This window comes from Oncorhynchus kisutch, linkage group LG11, assembly GCF_002021735.2.
Source record: "Oncorhynchus kisutch isolate 150728-3 linkage group LG11, Okis_V2, whole genome shotgun sequence".
NCBI lineage: Eukaryota > Metazoa > Chordata > Actinopteri > Salmoniformes > Salmonidae > Oncorhynchus > Oncorhynchus kisutch.
The window spans coordinates 26,993,673-27,008,601 of NC_034184.2; the positions used below are offsets into that span (position 1 = coordinate 26,993,673).

General features: G+C 40.8%; 1 protein-coding gene across 1 annotated transcript; it reads right to left on the reverse strand.

Annotated features, from left to right (window-relative positions):
* Positions 1–835: 835 nt before the first annotated feature.
* vdac2 (voltage-dependent anion channel 2) lies at positions 836–10,391 on the reverse strand. The gene is made up of 9 exons (XM_020495364.2): positions 10,028–10,391; positions 8,263–8,334; positions 7,790–7,839; positions 7,382–7,534; positions 7,119–7,171; positions 5,863–6,090; positions 5,319–5,469; positions 4,960–5,017; positions 836–1,872 (listed from the first exon to the last, which is right to left on the reverse strand). Exons 2-9 carry the CDS (start codon positions 8,327–8,329, stop codon positions 1,781–1,783), a joined length of 852 nt encoding a protein of 283 aa, XP_020350953.1. The 5' UTR covers positions 8,330–8,334; positions 10,028–10,391; the 3' UTR covers positions 836–1,780.
* Between the last annotated feature and the right edge of the window lie 4,538 nt (positions 10,392–14,929).

Genomic DNA, 14,929 nt, shown 5'->3' on the forward strand with positions numbered 1-14,929 from the left:
GTTTGGAACTCTCTGAATCGACAGTGTGTTCTAGTTCCCGCCAATATCCAGCAACTTCGCACAACCATGGAAGTGTGGGAGAACATTCCATAGGCCACAAACAGCCTGATCAACTATGTGAAGATGTGTTGCGCTGCATGAGGCAAATGGTCACACCAGATACTGCATTTCTGATCAATGTCCCTACTGTGGCCAACAGATGCATATCTGTATCCCTAGTCATGTGAAATCCATAGATTATTGCATCATTTCAATTGACATGTCATGTAACTCACGAAAATCTTGTAACTCACGCCTTGATAGGGGTTTTAACATACCAGACTGCAGTCAATGACGAGGGAAACAATCGTTTGATGGAATTTGAAATATAGAGCACAAAACATTATGGACACCTGATCTGTCCATGTCAGACTTACCAGGTGAAAGCTATGATCCCATATTGATGTCACTTGTTAAATCCATTTCAAATCAGTGTAGATGAAGGGGAGGTTAAAGAAGGATTTTTAAGCCTTGTGAAATTAATTGTGTGCCATTCAGAGGGTGAATGGGCAAGACTAGATTTAAGTGCCAAGAACTGCTACGCTGCTGGGTATTTCAAGCTTAACAGTGTCCCATGAGTGTCAAGAATGGACAACCACCCAAAGGACATCCAGCCAACTTGACACAACTGCCTTTGATACCTTGTCAAGTCCATGCCTCAACGAATACAGGCTATTCTGAAGGCAAAAGGGGGTGCCACTCAATATTAGGAAGGTGTTCCTAATGTTTGGTATACTCAGTGTATATGCAAGACCTCCCAAGGCCAGAGAAGTTCAGCTCTCAATAAAAGCCAGGATTTGGTTTCTGGAGTTCAAAGACTTTATTGAAAAGTTAAACATACACGTAACAACCTTCCAGGTTTCGGGTGATCTCGTTCTCAGTCAGCCAAGTGACCAGAAGCTACTGGGATAGCATTGACACTGAACTTGACTTCGTGTACACCACACCAAAGCCGGACAGTATCCAGGCAGTTTGGCTTTACTGTGAAACTTATTAAACTCTCCCATAGTAGTCCGCAGCAAAGTAGAAAACAAAAGAAAGCCTGCCAGGTCAGCCAAGAATGAAAGGTTTTAACCCCAACATAGAATCTGTTTCAAGCCACCAAAAATCTGCTCAGTTTAAGCGAGTGCTTCATCATGTACAGTGTTGATATAACATCTCAAATCCCAATGGCTGACTGACAGATCATAACAGTACAACACAGCTTTAACCTCGTCCTCATGTGCGTGGAAGGAAAAACAAAAAGGCGTATGATGATATTTAAATAGTAGGGGAGCCTAGTGCAGTGAATAACGCAGTTATAAATGAGGTGTTCAGACAAGATATTAGATGATTGGTTAGAAATGGTCAAATTAGAAGTGTATGACCAAACCCAACCGCTGTGTTTAACCAATCTGATGTCTCACCAAATAAAAACACTTCAGAGATGTACATAGAAGCCACATGTGACCAACTAGCTACATGGGAGGAGAACAATGTGGTGTATATTATTGTCATGGCCGTGTTGGATAGATGCAATGAGAAGGTGTATAAATTATTGACCCACTGAAAGTGTCTTTGATGGAAACGGCAAAGAAAACATTTACAACAAAGAATGACGGGGTAGTGTTTTTTTCTCGTTGTAGCCTCTGAACAAATCCCTTCCATTCATGATATACCCCCTTTGCTGGTTTGAGTTGGAAATGCATTTTAAGGGCAGATACTGCTGATATTCTCTCGTTTCCTTCACCGCAAGGAGAGTTTAGGCCTCCAGTTCCAACCCCAGGCCCAGCTTGTGGCCTCCAGTGTTGATGCCCTTACCATCTACCAGGGCAGAGAGGGTGAGTTTCACACCTACAACAGGAGAGAGGTGGTCAGGGTCACATTCAGGATGACAGTAAAGAAAATAGGTGTCAACTAGGGATGGAAATTTAGCAAGCCAGATGGTAGTACTTTCAGATAGATGTGCAGAACTACTGAAAATCCTAAAGTTCCATCCCCGGTGTCAACATTGCAGATATAAATCTCCTATAGGACAGACATGATTACCTATTTTTAAAATGAGATACTTGCTGAGATAATCAGCGATCAAGTCGTTGGAATCTCCCCTTTAAACAGCATGCATGATGGCAGTCGCTGGGAATATCTAGTCGCTAGCCCCCTCTCTCTATTGGCCAACCGTCGCTCCTTTCATTGAAAATGACTGGTTGCCGGTAGCTCGTTTGCGGATGATCTCACCATGTGCGAGTCCTCAGTAAAATATGAACATCTTTAAAATCCATTTGTGCAGTACAGTGCACTTATACATGCATTTATAGAAACATTCCTACTTCCCTCCATATAATGTACAGCATTGTCCAATGAATTTATATTGCAGACAGTACTGTATGAGAGTCATTAAGAGCTTAGGTTGAGGAAGAGAAGCAGATACTTGTTTGTGAACAACCCTTCAAAATCGCAGATTAGGCTATTTCAGCAACACCTGTTGCTGACAGGTGTATAAAAATTGAGCACACCCATACAATCTCCATAGACAAACACTGACAGTAGAATGGCCTTACTGAAGAGCTGTGACTTTCAATGTGGCACCGTCATAGGATACCACCTTTCCAACAAGTCAGTTCGTCAAATGTCTGCCCTGCTAGAGCCGCCCCAGTCAACTGCAAGTGCTGTTATTTTGAAGTCGAAACATCTAGAAACAACGGCTTAGCTGCGAAGTGGTAGGCCACAGAAGCTCACAGAACAGGACAGCCGAGTGGTGAAGTGCGTACAAATCGTCAGTTGCAACACTCACTACAGAGTTCCAAACTGCCTTTGGAAGCATTATCACCACAAGAACTGTTTGTCGGGAACTTAATGAAATGTATTTGCACGGCCGAGCAGTCGCACACAAGCCTAAGAACATCATGCGCAATGCCAATTGTCGGCTGAAGTGGTGTAAAGCCTCCTGCCAGTGGACTCTGGAGCAGTGGAAACACGTTCTCTGGAGCGATAATCACGCTTCACCATCTGGCAGTTCAACGGACAAATCTGGGATTGGCGGATGTCAGGAGAACACTACCTGCCCCAATGCATAGAGCCAACTGTAAAGTTTGGGGGAGGATTAATGGCCTGGGGCTGTTCTTCATGGTTTGTGCTAGGGCCCTTAGTTCCAGTGAAGGGAGATCTTGATGCTACACTAGACGATGACATTCTAGACGATTCTGTGCTTCAACTTTGTAGCAACAATTTGGGGAAGGCCCTTTCCCGGTTTCAGCATGACAATGCCCCATGTGCACAAAGCGAGGTCCATACAGAAATGGTTTGTCGAGATCGGTGTGGAAGAACTTGACTGGCCTGCACATAGCCCTGACCTCAACCCCAGCAAACACCTTTGGGATGAATTGGAATGCCGACTGTGAGGTCAGGCCCAACATCAGTGCCTGACCTAACTAATACACGTGGCTGAATGGAAGCAAGTCCCCGGAGCAATGTTCCAACATCTAGTGGAAAGCCTCACCAGAAGAGTGGAGGCTGTTATAGCAGCAAGGGGGATGGGGGGGGACCAACTCCATGTTAATGCCCATGATTTCAGAATGAGATGTTTGATGAGCAGGTGTCCACATACTTTTGGTCATGTAGTGTATTATGAAGTGTGGGTTGGCCCTCAGCTCATAAAAGCAGTGAACTACAGAGAATGGTTTAAACACAAGAGGACCACTTTTAATTAATACTTAAGTGCTGTCCCTATATATGTACTTGAACAGTGAAGCTAAAAAACTTTTCATTTGGCTTTATACTCCAACATTTGGAACTTGAAATCAAATGTTTTATGTGAGGTGACATTCTGTACTGTCACTTTTTTATTACATATCCATTTTACCGGTCAGAAATTAAAGCACTTTATGCATCTAGTCCCTCCATTTAAAGTAGTCATAAGTATTTGGACAAATTTGCATAGAATATTCAATTTATTCATAAGCTTAGTATTTGGGCCCATAATTATAGCATGCAATGACACTACAAACTTTGATGCATTTGCAGGGTGACCCAGTCCCCGAAGTGACTTAATAAACCCTCTCGCATATTATTGAGGTCTACTCAGGAATTCAGCATTCCGTTATCTTGCCAAACCCCTCATCACATTTCTGGATAGCGGAGGTTGTCTTTACAGGTCTGATTGGAGTTGAACCTTTCAGTAATGCTATTGGTCAACAACTCAGATGTTATTTAAAGGTCTTGGATTCATTGTGCCTTCTCTTTTTTGTTCCTGATCCACACCGGTGAGATATACACTCTCCCATGAGCTATGGGCCATGGCACAAGCTATTTTTTCTTTGTCCCACTCCCTCTCTGATCATGCTTAGAATAATGCTTTGTAACTGAAGTTTATGCCTTTTATTTGATTTCAATCATTTAACAAAGTAATTAAATACATCTATATTTAGAATTCCATTCTCAGACCTTTGATTGCTGTAACTCAACTGTAGTCTCTTGCATATTTTTTAAATCTTAGTCAGATAACATTTTAAATAGGCTGATAACATTTTAAATAGGCTGATTGCATAGTCTTATCATGGGTCACATGAAGAATATATAATATTATGCACATATCAAATATTACCCCAATACACAGTTTGTGCCCAATATAAATGAATAGTAAATAATGTAGTGTGTCATTTGTAGTGTGTCATTTGAGTCACTTATTGTAAATAAGAATATAATATGAAACAAAACAATCTCTAGCTTAAATAGATGGATTTTGATGGGGATTTATTATTTTATTATGCACTTAGATTTGCGCAGGGCGCAGACATTGACTTTAGGGGGTTAAAGTCCTAACATCAGAACTAAAGGAACAACCTGTGCTGTGAACTTTATTCTAGTGACAGCTGATAAAATAACCTTTAGAAACACCAATAAGATAACTATTATAATTATCCTTAAAACAAGAGGTCTTACCTGGTCTCAGCGTCTGGGTATAGCCAACACCGACAAGGCTGTTGTTGTTCACTTTAGCCTGAAAAGACCAAATTAATTGATTAACTTAAAATCCAAAGGCAGATAACAACAGCAGTCAGAAATGTACTTAGCAACTCTGATATTTCAGAGCCAGACAATGTAGTGGGGTGTAGAAGATATTTATTGCATGTGTTCTTAGGATACAAAGGACAAAAAACAAGAAGAGTAGTTTCCCAGACACAGATTAAGCAACAACAAATGAAATTTATGGAAATGTCCATTGACAATGCTTTTCAGTCCTGGACTAGGCTACATGCGTCTGAAACTGGCACAAAGAGTAACTCGTGCTCGGTACTTACACTGATGGAGGCGCTCTTGTCCAGCTGGTATTTGGCTGCAATGCCAAAGTTTGTGCTGTTGCTGCCGGCAGTCCAGGCAAGGTTGACCGCCGTCTCCAGCACTGGGCTCACCTTCTGGTAGATGGAGCCGCCAAACTGTGCACCGTCGTTACTGTAACACAAAAAAGTGGAGAAGATTGAGAGAACTGCGCAGTCTTTACAGTAACAATAACCAGGGAGAGGAGTGATAAGAGGGTATTTCTCTGTAGACCAGTTTGAAATAAAGCCCTTTCCTCTACCCTCAAATGCAGTTTGTTGGGCCTGACATATTGAGCCCTGTATAGGGGCTTTGGTTCAATCGTTGGATATTCAATGATTATCATTTCCAAGTTGAACCATCACCATATTGCCTACAGCTCTGTCCATTCACCCATGTCAGCATTAAAAATAAAAAAAACGTTTTACAATTTAATGTAATTGGTAATGCATGTACACAGCAGAGCACTGGAAATTCATAACATTTTAAATAGAAAGGCATGATAAACTCATGTATGCCCTCAATTACACGTTGGTGTGCAGCTGGAAGTCCCCGGTCTTGTATCCCACAGCGAAGTTGTTCTGGGTCATCTTAGACTTGGCCGTGTCAAAAGTCATCTGGTAGCCGGCGAGCCAGCCCTCGTAACCCACGACGGCCGCCCCGTGGATAGTGGGGCCAGCAAAGTCAAAGTCGACATCACAGCCCAGGTTGACAAACTCGCGCTTGTAGGCGGTCTTGACTTTGCCGCTCTTCTTGCTGTTGGAAAGGAAAACAGTTTTGGTTAACCATAGCCTACAGTCTGAACTATAATATTTTGAATGAACAGCTAAACAGCTCAGGCGTAATATAGCCAGTCTGAGGTAAATGTAGCAACCGTAACATAATATGAATGCAATTGGGACAAACCAAGAGATGAAAAACATCACTCCAGTAGTAATTCACCTATACACTTATGTTCATAATCAATAGTCCACAAGCAATAACAATTCGGAGCCACGTCTTTCTGGAACATTACACCAGCCAACAAGGCTTACAGTAGGTGCACCAACACACACAACAACAAATCAGACTTTATGAGCCTCTTGTGCTAATGTTACATGACACCAAGCCCAGTTCTAAACTAATAGCCTGGCCAGCATGAAGCTAGCTGAGAAACTAGCCTTCTGTGGGTTGAAGTTGCATTGTCTGTACTAATGGTTAAGTTTAGGATAAAGGAAGCGGATCCTAGATCTGTACCTAGGGGAAACTCATCCCACGGAGCTCAGTGGACATGCAGTGACTCATGGAGGAATAAGGATATGAATGGGCACTTCAGGCTAACGTTGGACCAAAATCATGGTTTCAGTGGCATAAAAAAAAAATCTAGTTTAGTAAAATGGCAGCGCACATTGATGCGACCAATAAAACATACAAGTTGGATAGCAAAGTCAATGGGTTGCTAAATGTGTCCAAATGGTCACAGTTTGGAGGCCCTGCTAGGAGAATAAACTACATTCAAATAAAAGCACAAAAACAGTAACACAATCCATGGCTTGGATGTGATTCAAATAATACTACACAGAGTGCCATTTCAGGCTAAAGTTTATTTGACTGACCAGTCACCTCAGATCCACCCACAAGCCTCTGAGGACTGCGCACCCCAGATCATGTTACGTTCATGTAAGGACACCAGGTGCTGGACTGACTCTTCTGGACTAGCTACATGTTCATACCATCAGCACCCATAGATCCTTTAAGTACTAGAACTCGTCCTCTGCATTGAACTTGTACATTACTAATCATACCCAGTGTTTGGTGAGAAGGTTGTGTCGAATGTCAGCTTCAGACCCTTGGCAATCTAGAGGGAACCAGAACAGAAAGTTGGAAAAAGACTGGCAACACGAGGTTGATCTACCTGCAGTTAATTTGATCAATACATATTGCATATTAATTATTTGTTTGAATCACCTTTTATTGTGTCAAGGCTATCATGACGCTCCATAGACAGATTTTGTTGTGTAAGGCTAACCAATTGTGTTCCAAAAATAATGTTTTGTTGAATCCGAACCTGGTCTTCAACGGTGATCTCTGTTCCCAGGGTGTTGTCAGTGTTCCACTTCTCTGTGAAGGTCAGGCCATACTCGGACCTCTTGTATTTGGTTTCAAGGCTACCTGCCACCTTGCTGGTGTCCGTGTTTGAGGAGCCAGCTGTTTTGAACTCCTGTATAACATTTGTAAAAAGATTCAAATCAGGATATGAACAAAAACTTGTATAATTATCTGAAAGCTCCTGGGTTATCATCATCAAGGAGTGTATTGAACTATACTGTCGTCAAGCTCCCAGGGTTGTAAATTCAAATGACCTATTACACAATTACTGCAATCATAAACAGGTCTAAACTTTTACATATGGTAGAGTAGATACAATTAATTTTCAAAGTACACAAATTATTAGGAAGAAGATAAGTAAACTTACCACTCCGCTGTCAGACTTGGTCTTCACATCAAGCTTCACCAGGCCAAACCCTTTAGGGGGAAAAGCAAAGTTCTTATGAATTAAAAGCTATTTCGCAACCCTTGCATTGTTCAAATTCATCCTCGGACGGTTACACCATATGACATTTTCACCCTTTGATATGCCAAAACTGTAAACATATCATGCCGTGTGATAATTGATCCGGTGCCAAATAGGGGAGAACATGTAGAAATGTGCTGTAAGAAGATATTTTGCATATGTTTTTTATATATCTAAAATATTTTCCTTGAACACAAAAATAACATGTCACGACAACAGCTTACATATAGAAGGAGCACCCGCCCAGCCTTCCTATTGGTTTAGCATGCCTCTAACAAAGCCACCCTATTGGTTATTCTTGTTCTTACACAAGGTGTTCAATACAACCAAATCAATGACCAGTATAGCCTATTCCAGAGTGAAAGGTACAGTACCATAGCCTTTGTTGAAGATATCCTTGGCAGATTTGCCAAGGTCACCATATGATGGAGGCACTGCCATTACACCTGCAGCAGAAAAAAATGCATATATTACACAGTCAGAGTATATTTTAGTTTACAAAATGCCTGTGCAAGGGTGCGTAGTTCAGAAAACAATGTTTCTTTTGAGTCTATAAGCATAGCTACTCATCCAAAACAGCTAGTCATCCTTTAGGATAATGTTTATTTTCCCCCAACTGAAGGGCGTGGTTGCCTGTCTGTATAAGAGCCAGCTCTATCAGCCCAGAGCATGGGTTCCCTTGCAGATGCTGGATATGATAAGTGGCCTGTCTGTCTGCATCTGTATAGCTCTGCATGGCCAACTTATTTAAACTGACGCTGGGCCATAACTCTGTGACTCACTCAGTCAAGGCCAGGTGGAGGAAAATAAAACAATTCCAGAAAGGGTGGGTCTGGGAAGGGCTCCACTCCCCAGCCAAGTACTGTCTCCTACCCAGTCTGTCTCATTAATCAATCAATAACTGGGTATGGTGCAACTCAGAGACTCCATTACTAATCTCCTAGAACAGTCTCTAGGACAGACCATGGTAGGTGGGTCTTTCCGTTACAAGACCACACAGTCATTCCTGGTTCATGTGAGGCCTCATCTTTGAGTGAGGGTATAGCATACGGTATACTGTAAGAAAGGGGGTGTTTGTGTAGTGAATCTATTTTTGACATCCTGTGGTTGTCATAACAGCTGAATCAGTTTGGATGAAACAAGTTGACATTGTCACCACACTGTTACAATATGGTTCAGGAATGCCTGGTGTTCCAAACTAACAGTGTCAGGTATTCATTCACCTGTCACTACACACTTTTCAGAAGTGACAACCATAAAACCTATAAAAATGTATGCGTTAATTAAGCAATTCGACATATGCCATTCAGCAGAGCCAGCTGAGTGGTAGCTAGTTAGCCAGCTAAGGTTAACAGATAGTGAGAAGCTGTACTTTCAAGTTCCAGTTCTGTATCTAACGTTAGCTAAGGTGGCTGGCTAGTTAGCAAGCTAATGATATGGAAAAGATAATGGTATGCCAATTATGGCAACTGTAACGACAAACGTCATACTGAGCAAAGGTGGGCAAGGTTAACTGAGGGAAGCCATTGATATATTCAACCTATCCTATTGCTATCTAGTGTTGCTGTATCGAGTTAGCTGGCGTAGAAGCGCGTGTCAAAGTCCTGAGATAAAATCTTTATGCTGGACAATAAAACAATGTACATATTCCTTGTGCATTTTCTGTACAGAAATGTTTAAGTTGTATCAACACCTTAAAAATAGTCTGCCATGCAAAAGTAGCTATGTAACCTGCTGTACGTCCGCATTGCCAGGCATGCATTGCATGCCAAGGAAGCTAACTAACTAGCTACAACTAACGTAGCGGTCTAGTTAGCAGATTGAGTTTGCAATCTAGCGTTACTATTACAAAATGGAAGTTATCTAGTTAACTCACAGTTAGCTACTCCAAGTAACAAAGTAATCCAGTTTAATTTGTGGTTCATTTGTGGCACACACATGTGCACCGGACATGAGTTGTCCGCTACAGTACTCGTAGCATAACTCAATAGGTAGCTTATGCTAACCGGCTAGCTAGCTAGGAACATTTAGCGATTGCGTGTCAGGCAGTACTCGGGCAAGCGTGGTCATAAACTGCGACAAAATATATAGTTTGGCTAGTTCATCTACAGTAAAATCCAGTTCAGTTGCTTCACTCACCGGTAAAATATGGGACTATAGGTCAACTAAAGTGACTTTATTCAGATGTTTGTGGCGCCGCTGTAGACTTCGCCGGTTGGACTGGAGTGTAGGACGAATTGAAGGAGACTGCAAGGAATGACGTCCACAGCATATCAAACATCCGAAGCGAAGGACCCCTCCTTGAAACATGTTCACCTGTCTTAACATACTTGCAGATTCATGACAAAATAATTACAAAATGAACAAAGATACAAATGCATTTGTTTTTGCTGTAAATATTCGGAATATTTTTCTGTACATTTTCTTTATTATAGAATCATCCATTTCCGGGTGTAACTTCTCATTGACAACTATATTTGATCGTGTGGAGTAGGTCATGGGTCATGTGGAGTACGATCACTAGAATGAGAAAGGCACTGAGGGAGTCATCCGTACATATCCGACTGGTGTTAGACTTTATTGACAATTCTGATCTAATCTTCAAATCTATTTTTATCGTCTTCTTAGACTTGTATAAAGCCTTCGATACAGTGGAACATGAGTTTCTATTTCTTATGCAATGTTGCCAATTTTGCCTTACCTCTTCCTGCTTGCAACCCAACTTTTTACAAGTTGTATTATATCCAACGATACACAGTTGAAGTCGGAAGGTTACATACACTTTGGTTTGAGTCATTAAAACTCGTTTTTCTACCACTCCACAAATTTTGTGTGAACAAACAATAGTTTTGGCAAGTCGGTTAGGACATCTACTTTGTGCATGACACAAGTAATTTTTCCAACAATTGTTTACAGACAGATTATTTCACTGTATCACAATACCAGTGGGTCAGAAGTGTACATACACTAAATTGACTGTGCCTTTAAACAGCTCGAGAAAATTCCAGAAAATGGATGTCATGGCTTTAGAAGCTTCTGTTAGGCTAATTGACATCATTTGAGTCAATTGGAGGTGCACCTGTGGATGTATTTCAAGGCCTACCTTCAAACTCAGTACCTCTTTGCTTGACATGTGAAAATCAAAAGAAATCAGCCAAAAATCAGAAAAATAATTGTAGACCCTCACAAGTTTGGTTCATTCTTGGGAGCCATTTCCAAATGCCTGAAGGCACCACGTTCATCTGTACAAACAATAGCACACAAGTATAAACACCACGGGATCACATAGCCATCATACCGCTCAGGAAGGAGACGCGTTCTGTCTCCTAGAGATGAATGTACTTTGGTGCGAAAAGTGCAAATCAATCCCAGAACAACAGCAAAGGACCTTGTGAAGATGCTGGAGGAAACAAGTACAAAAGTATCTATATCCACAGTAAAACGAGTCCTATATTGACATAACCTGAAAGGCCGCTCAGCAAGGAAGAAGCCACTGCTCCAAAACCACCATAAAAAAGCCAGACTACTGTTTGCAATTGCACATGGGGACAAAGATCGTACTTTTTGGAGAAATGTCCTCTGGTCTGATGAAACAAAAATAGAACTGTTTGGCCATAATGACCATCGTTATGTTTGGAGGAAAAAAGGGGAGGCTTGTAAGCCGAAGAACACCATCCCAACCGTGATGCACGGGGGTGGCAGCATCATGTTGTGGGGGTGCTTTGCTGCAGGAGGGACTGGTGCACTTCACAAAATAGATGGCTTCATGAGGAGGGAAATTATGTGGATATATTGAAGCAACATCTCAAGACATCAGTCAGGAAGTTAGTTTGGTCACAAATGGGTCTTCCAAATGGACAATGACCCCAAGCATACTTCCAAAATTGTGGCAAAATGGCTTAAGGACAACAAAGTCAAGGTATTGGAGTGGCCATCACAAAGCCCTTGACCTCAATCCTATAGAACATTTGTGGGCGGAACTGAAAAAGCGTGTGCGAGCAAGGAGGCCTACAAACCTGACTCAGTTACTCCAGCTCTGTCAGGAGGAATGGGCCAAAATTCACTCAACTTATTGTGGGAAGCTTGTGGAATGCTACCTGAAACGTTTGACCCAAGTTAAACAATTTAAAGGCAATGCTACCAAATACTAATTGAGTGTATGTAAACTTCTGACCACTGGGAATGTGATGAAATAAATAAAAACTGATCATTCTCATTCATATTATTATTCTGACATTATTCACATTCTTAAAATAAAGTGGTGATCCTAACGGACCTAATACAGGGATTTTTTACTAGGAATATATTTCAGGAATTTTGAAAAACTGAGTTTAAATGTATTTGGCTGTGTATGTAAACCTTCCAGACTTCAACTGTACAAGGGATCTCTATTGCTGACAGACATTACCATAAGTCATCTTGCAGATGATACCACCCTCTTTTTGAAAGATGCTGATCAGATTCCTAAAGCAGTCGATGTGGTAAATATATTTTCCAAAGCATCTGGTCTTTGCCTAAACCTTAAAGTGTGAATTGTTTGCTGTAAAAGACTGTGATACCCTCTATCTGCAATATTGCAGTCAAGGAAAAAATAACATACCTTGGGATTACCATATCAACAGGAAAGATGCTCATTAAATTGCAAACATATTTTTGAAAAAAACAAAAAGTAGTTGAACCATTGGTTGCAGAGAGATTTATCCTTGAAAGGTTGAGTATTGTTTTCTAGAACAAAAGGTATCTCCAGACTTACGTACGCAGCCCAGTCCCTACATCTTGACAACAAAATAGGTAAAGCGGTTGACCAGATGCTTTTTATCTGGAAAAATCATACACGTTATACACGTGTGCATTCTCTAATTCTCTCCTTCTCTCTTTCTTTCTCTCTCTCGGAGGACCTGAGCCCTAGGACCATGCCCCAGGACTACCTGACATGATGACTCCTTGCTGTCCCCAGTCCACCTGGCCATGCTGCTGTTCCAGTTTCAACTGACCTGAGCCCTAGGACCATGCCCCAGGACTACCTGACATGATGACTCCTTGCTGTCCCCAGTCTACCTGGCCATGCTGCTGCTCCAGTTTCAACTTCCACCTGACTGTGCTGCTGCTCTAGTTTCAACTGTTCTGCCTTATTATTATTCGACCATGCTGGTCATTTATGAACATTGAACATCTTGGCCATGTTCTGTTATAATCTCCACCCGGCACAGCCAGAAGAGGACTGGCCACCCCACATAGCCTGGTTCCTCTCTAGGTTTCTTCCTAGGTATTGGCCTTTCTAGGGAGTTTTTCCTAGCCACCGTGCTTCTACACCTGCATTGCTTGCTGTTTGGTGTTTTAGGCTGGGTTTCTGTACAGCACTTTGAGATATCAGCTGATGTACGAAGGGCTATATAAATAAATTTGATTTTGATTTGATTTGATTTGAAATCTGTCATTATTATCACATATGAATATGGTGTTCTCAATTTTTTGATTTTGAAAAATACTTTTAAGACAAATTGGGCTAAACATTTCTTAAAGAATCCAACTTCAATTTGGAATTTCATCCCCATTATATCTTCTCACGTTTTGGTGGCTTCAATTAGTACTCTTAGCGTGGTCATTAACATATAAACATATTTTTTCTCCACATAGGTAGGCTATTTCATTTGGAACAATGAGGATATTCTGTATAGAAACAAGTCTTTAAGTACTGGTTTAATAATCATATCCTGCTGGTGAGTCAACTTTTTAATGCAGAAGGATTATTACTCAATTAGGATGAATTTTTATCAAGTTACAATATCCCTGTTACACCTAGATGTTCGCCGTAGTTTTTGATGCTATTCCATCTGGAACTCTCATGTTGTTTAGAGGTGTCAACAGACACCTTCTTGAGCTACCCTTGCTTAATCCAGTTGACTCTCCAATAGGAGAAATGTGTTTCTCCTTGCTCCCTCAGAACAGATCTATACATGCTTTTTTTCAAAGGGATATTGTATATTTTCCTTATGTCACAATTTACTGGAATACATTTGTCAAAAATATCTGTTGGAAAAAGGTTTGGCTATTACCACACAAATACCTGCCTTATTAACAAAGTCAGAGAGGTCTCTTTCAGAATTATCCATAAGTATTACTCTGCAAATCATTGCCTGAAGAAACTTAACATTAACTGTACTTGTGTTGAGCATCCAGAAACAGTTTTGCATTTATTTTGGCATTGTATACATGTAAATAAATTATGGCAAGATATTTATAGTTTTATAATTGTTCATATTCTTTATGACTTTTGTTTATTATGGGAGAATGTGCTGCTCGGTTTCTTTAACTATAATAAGGACAAACAAAAACAATTTTACCTCTTAAAATCTAATTGCGCTCATGGCAAAATGTAATATTCATAAATGTAAATTCACTAATAAAAAACTCTTCCATGTTTTCTATAAAGAGTTAAAGCAGTGCATTAAGACCATTCTACATTCTTCCAAGAAGAAAGCTGTTCGAACAATCAATGTTTGTATCTTTTAAGGTCTTTGTATAATCTGTCATTTATTTGGTTCCCCTAACATATGTTATCATTGTCAGTTTGTATACTTCTTGTATGTACTTTGTCATGTGGTGTTGCTACAATGCTGTGTTGTCATGTGTTGCTGCCATGCTATGTTGATGCCTTAGGTTTCTCTTTATGTAGTGTTTTGGTGTCTCCCTTGTCGTGATGTGTGTTTTGTCCTATATTTTTAATCCCAGCCCCGGTCCCCGCAGGCCTTTTGCCTTTTGGTAGGCCGTCACTGTAAATAAGAATGTGTTCTTATTTTTTAAACATTATTTAACTGACTTGCCTAGTTAAATAAATGTTCAATTAAATCAAATAAGTGTATACTGGTGTTTCTGCAATAAAACATTTAAAAATGGTTGTCGGTACAGTAGCATCAAATATCTTTTACAACTCACCCAAGATAGACCAAAGCCTGTCGTTTCCAATGGAAACAAATTAATCATAGTGGGCAGAACAAGCAAGGAGGTGGCCAGAGCCAAGCACAAGCTAGTGAGATCCTA